The following is a 6,000-nucleotide window of genomic DNA, read 5'->3' as shown; positions in this document are numbered from 1 at the left end:
TGATGTCACATGGTATGGAATACCCCATTAGCCAGCTGAGCTGGCTGTCCTGATTATGTTCCCTCCCATCTTGTGTATCCAGCCCAGTCAGTAGGCATGGGAGCTGTCCTTGGACTAGGAGGGTACTTAGCAACAACTGAAAACATCAGTGTGTTATCAACATTCTCCTCATACTAAATCCAAAACACAGCACTAGCAAGAAATTTAACCCTACCCCAGCCGAAACCAGGACACAGCACATATTCTATGATGCAGAAGAAGGTGTGATGAGAGCCCAGACATATGTAGCAAGGGGACAAGAACACAAAAATAAATGCAGTGGATGAAGAGACTACAATACTCAGGCTACAATATGGACTCTGAAAAGGCTGGGACACTGATTAAGAGGGAAGAATGAGCAAAGTGTAGCAGTTCCTGACTAAGGTGCTTGAGCTTCTATTTACCAAGCCAACTAAGACACATCGGTTCCTCATGAATTTGGAAAAATCCTGCTCCATGGCTACTCTAAGATAACTGCTAGGGTTGACAACTCCATCTTTCTTCCTGGCAAAGACAAATGGCATCACCATAGAGATGCTGACAATTACACTTCACCTCTCTTCTTTGCTCTGTCAGGAAATGATAATTTTCAGATAGAAGTTTCTTTAAAAGAGAACTATGTTCTTTCAAATGCTTCAGTAAAACACTCAGACAATGTCATTCTTCAGCAGTATCTAGGTACAAGACCATCCCCTTTAGGCTTAATGCTGTACCATACTCTGTGAAACAACTGCTAAGGACTATGTTAAGCCTTGGTATTTTTTAGGCTCCCCAAAAGCACAAGGGCTTACTAGTGCGCTACAAAATTAGAACTTTTAATTCCGTAGAACAGACGTTATCATTATAGACATATTTACCCAAAAGCAAGACTTTCATGAACTACTTACCCTTCCACGAGAGTTCTATTGGCCAAGCGTATGCAGTGCTCCCAAAGGATGTTGGAGACTGGCAGTGGAATACGGACTCTCTTAGACACCTCGTTCAACCTTCTGTTAAACTCTTCAAATTCCTGATGAAACATGAAAGATCATTATTCCTTTAGCATAAAAGAGATCATACTCTATACATCCCTAGCAACAACAAAGAATTATAAATGCACATGAAAGACAATATTGAAAAATAAGAGCAAAGCAGAGAAGCTTAAAAGGCACAGACTGTAGAGACAAGCTCAATGTGTAAAGTAGAAAGCATACACTTTCTAGTATATCATTCACAACATTACCTCAGTAATATTTTTTAAAAAAGGAAATACTGCTCTGTTGCCCAGAGGTATAGTTCTCTGTGAAACTGACACCTCTGAAAATTAACCAGGTAGCTAATCCTTTAAATGCCATTTTCATTGCCTCACTCCCTAAACTCATCTTCAACCTTTTTAAAGCCAATATACAGTCACTGAAGAAAATCCAGTGATGATCTCTCTATCCCTCTAAATACCCACCCCATCAGCTTTCAAAGAAAAGCTCAGAAATATTGTAACCACTTCTCGTTCTTCTACCTTTCGCATTAGGTAGTTCCCTGGTGCTTTAAAAGGAGACCCACTGAGAAGAGTCCAAAACTAACAGTTTAGGAGCATACTGCAACACTAGGTAACAACTCAGGTTGAGGGAAGGCACCTTTTTCCACCTGAAACATCAATGGCCTGGATAGATTTGAGCTGTTACTATGAGTGACAAACTAGTCATAACTGAACATAATTACTGCTATAATGATTTTGTGACTTCCATAAAGTGAAATAGAAGTCTGCTGCCAGTGACTAATGCCTGTATCATTTTAAATAAGTATCAAACGACTTAAATACAAAGCAGACTGATAATGAACTGCTCTGTGTAACCAGCAAAGCAGTTTGTACTGCAGCCTATTAAGACCATACTTGTCCAACAAAGTGCTTTCATTCCACAGCTGTTAATCTAGTGGTTCTTTCCTCTTTTTTTCCCTTCTTTTTTCTCCCTTTTTTCCTCCCATCAAAAATGCAGTAAGTGAAGAAAAATGCAGTAAGTGAAGAAAAAGGGAATCTCAGTAACCAATTTAACCTAGTATCTGACCAAATAATTGGTGTTTAACACAAATTTTCTGAAAGAGGAACTTGGCAAGAGGAAGCAGGGTACCACAATGTCATGCTTTAATCGGCACACAACTCACTCTTCTGAAGATGAAGACCCCTAACACTCCATGTTAATGAATTTCTTGAATGATCCTCTTTCCCCAATTTATCTGCTTCCATACATACTATGGCTGAGTATAGAATTTTGCATATGTGTGCAGACGGCTAAAAGTAATTGGTTATTACATCAAACATTGTGTTTATATCTGACACTCCTGGAGTCCAAAGGTACACAGCAAATCATTAATTGCTTAGCAGTAATCTAAAAGCTTCTGTAGCAACTATTATTAGCTATATAATGTAGACGCCAGAAATGGTTTTAAATGGTATTAGCCCTTATTGTCCTGAAGCAAATTCATCAGAAGCTGCACACTCAGAAAAGGAAAAAGTTCTACTGCAGAGACCAAATGTTGTAAGTACAAACTGATTTCAAAAAGCCATGGCAGCATAAAGAAGGGTAATCACAAAGATTCAGTCAAATTCAGTGCAGTGATACATCCTCTATCAGATTCTCCCTTCTTTGTGTTGTTTTTTTTTTTTTTTAAGCAGAGAACAGCTACAAAGTACAAAGGTGTAATCAAAACTATTATTCAACACAGATGCATAACTTTTTCTGTGATACATACCTCACGTATCTTTAAAATAAAATTTTCAGTTTCTCTGTAAGAATTAGTATAATTCTACCACTCCCAGAACTTCCTTCTAAAGACCTTTAGAAACATAATTTAGGCATATATAAAAAGGATGATAGAGGGATTCTCCCAAGAACTGGTTCTGTATGCCACAAGACACAGCAATTGTATAACCATTCTACTGAATGCAGTTGAAAAGTTGGGTGAATAACTTCCCTTTTACCTTCCTTTTCGAATGCTAACTTCTAAATACAGCAACTTCAATTAGATAGTGCACAATCATTATCGGTGCTGGTTTGACCTATAGCCCCTACAATACATCTCAAAGACAACCACTAAAATTATGCAGAACAGCAAACAGCCTTTGTTAAAAAACCCACTATCTCAGGCCACTGAGATTTTCCTCAATGTTACTCTGTTTACTACACATTTATCTACCATCCAAGACTTAGACATGAAACTCATTAAACTTTTGTGATCACTTTCACCCACCATGTAGTCAAATAATCATCACTGAAAACAATCTGCTAGCAGCAAGAATAATGAAAATTCTGGACAGACCTCCTTATAATAACTTACCATTTGTCAGGATGCTGTATTGCTCTAACCATGCGACTTTAACAGTTTTAGTGAAGTATTACAGTAATTTAATGTTTATATAAACTCTAGCAACCGTTTCCCAGAATGTATTCACCTTTAAAAGAGCATCTACATATATATTGTGTTGTGACATGATTTCCTTCACATCCCATTTCACATTAGCCATGAGAAGCAGCATTTGTTCATAATCAATGGCTTTAGCAGCAACAATCCAATAAACTGGTTTACGTAGTTCACTGGCAGTTGACACTGTCTGAAACAGAATATAAATAAAATTCAATTCAGTAAATTTCTGGCTAATAACAGCAATATATAACTATGATGTACAAGTATTTGCACTATATTGTACAAGTTTCAAATCTTTTGTTTAAAAATCGGCTGTGAATTACACAATTCTGACCTGAGAATAGAACTGCTGAAGAAAAGGCTTCTTGGCAGCTGGCATCACTGCATCCAGATAAGGCTGAAGAAACTCAAACTGCTCAGCCAGAAATACCCTTTGAAAGCAAAGAAAATTTACTGTGAACTAAATGCAACATTTGGCATGTCTCTGTGCAACTTTCACTCTACAGTTGATGTATTTGGCAATAACGATATGTAACCTTGGAAAATTTAGTCCTGAGAAGAACGATATCAGTTTCATGCCAGCGTATCATTCAGTATTCTCAAATCTGATAATTTTAAAATATGATTGCAAACAAGAAAATGCTTGAATAAAGAGACTAAGGCTTGAATATCAACAATTCATATTTCTGTTCTACTCGGGATACACTGCAAAAGTCTGATCCAAAGTCTAGTAAAGTCAGTGGACAAGTGTCTGTAATTTCCATACTGCAGTCAACATTAATATTAAATCCAGAATGTCAGAATTCCAAAATAACATTTCTAATTACTTATATACTAGTGAATCTTTACAGGATAGAATATGAGATCACATTCTTTCTCAGGGGTAGGATTTGTTAATAACAACATAACAAAGAAATACATTTCTAACTAAGCATAAATGAACGCAAAAGAAAATAAGCTCCTTTGAAAATACATTTTCAAAATTCATTTTCCAATGAACTTTTAACCTTTAAGTGTCATCTTGCGTGTGTGTGTGTGGGGAAATTCCTATCTGACTTTCACTATTATTCTGACCAAATAAAAAACACTTTGTAAGTTTTGCATTACTTGCTCATTATAATCTCTTCTTCACAGGTAACCTTCCACCCGTTGCAAAGAACATTGCAATCCAGGCCAAACCAATATGAACTAAGCAGTTTTCAGTCTCAGCCATCACCATTTGAGTACTTAATATAAGGTTTAAATGAACCATACAGATTAAATACTCCCATTAGCCTCTTTAAAATTAAACTTTTGTCCTGTTAGATTTGGCCTTGTACTGTCACAAGTTACTGGACCAGCAGTAGTAAAATTTCATTGCTTGTGCTTGCAGGTGGTTAGACCAGATGGTTAGGCCACGCTACCTTTAATTAAGAAACTACCTCTATCACTCATATTTAAAATCACATTGAGAGGTAGGAATTTTTGACCTCTCAAGAAGGTTTTGGCTTGTAATCACAATCTCTTAAACAATCCATAGCTTCCAGTAACCACAAAATGCAGTATACAGTAAATAACCTACAGTGATTCCGTGGCCACCACTCTCTCTGCCAAACCATATAGCGAATTGCCAGATGTCAAAACTACGAGATGACTGAGATGTGGGCTTGGCACCTTCTCCTTTCTCTCTTCAGCAGCTGTGAGAGTTCCTGTTGGGTCAGCAGAGACCTCCTAAAACAAAGAATTAAACAACTGAAAAAACACAAAAACAGCAAGAATGGCTCCAGCTAAGCAGTTTCAGATGACAGGTAAGATTAAGGAATGTTTCTAATTCTAAGGTGTAGTATAAATCAAGCCTGAATCAAAAGACAATCATGGAGTTTACTATTTGAAGAGTGTGGCGTTCAAACAGGTGAAAAAATCACATCATGTAGATCAGTATTTATCTCGCAGGGGCGGGGGGGAAGCCAGAGAACAAACTTCTTACTACACCTTAACGCCCATACAGGCTTTAGCCCAACTGCCTACTGGGAGACTGACTTCACACCCATGGAGAGAGTATCTTCAATCTGACAGCAACCAAATAAGGAGACAAATCAAAGGAATATTACTTATGCATGGGCTTTACTGTTTATGTGAGCTGCAGCTAACTTAGGTAAAATACAAATGATGTTTTTAAACAAGTTATCATTCCATGAAAACCTCTATCCTGTAGACATCTCAATTGTAGGAAGCAAGGAAATATTCACAGCACAGGAAAAGAATCTGTAATAAGAAACAGGTTACACCAGTGCCCTGTTGCAAAATTAAAAATAAAAAAAAACAACCCAGGAGAAAAACAACAGACACCCTTCCCCCGCCCCCCCCCCAAAAAAAAACCAAAACAAAACAAAATGAGAAGAAAACTGGGGAAAAAAAACCACAACAAAAAAACAGAAAAAGACAACACAAGATAATACAAGACAACACAGGGGAGAGAGAGGAGAGAAAAAAAAGAAAAAGAGAAGAAAAGGAAAGAAAGGAGGGGGGAAAAAGGAGGGGGAAACCCCACCTCTACATTTGAGGAATGTAAGTACAAGTTAC

General features: G+C 37.4%; 1 protein-coding gene across 1 annotated transcript in view; it reads right to left on the bottom strand.

The window, feature by feature from the left end:
* Positions 1-443: 443 nt before the first annotated feature.
* The window catches only part of LOC104079934 (coiled-coil domain-containing protein 132-like), a gene marked incomplete at both ends in the record, with an annotated part of 28,956 nt that continues 23,399 nt past the window's right edge, over positions 444-6,000 (bottom strand). Inside the window, 5 exons of the mRNA XM_009582133.1 lie at positions 444-543; positions 927-1,048; positions 3,467-3,625; positions 3,773-3,869; positions 5,000-5,148. Of these exons, the coding sequence (XP_009580428.1) occupies positions 444-543; positions 927-1,048; positions 3,467-3,625; positions 3,773-3,869; positions 5,000-5,148 (627 nt within the window). The remainder of the gene's footprint in view (positions 544-926; positions 1,049-3,466; positions 3,626-3,772; positions 3,870-4,999; positions 5,149-6,000) is intronic.

The sequence above is a fragment of the Fulmarus glacialis genome, unplaced genomic scaffold, assembly GCF_000690835.1.
Source record: "Fulmarus glacialis isolate BGI_N327 unplaced genomic scaffold, ASM69083v1 scaffold33477, whole genome shotgun sequence".
NCBI lineage: Eukaryota > Metazoa > Chordata > Aves > Procellariiformes > Procellariidae > Fulmarus > Fulmarus glacialis.
This window is presented reverse-complemented; position numbering and strand designations above follow the sequence as displayed.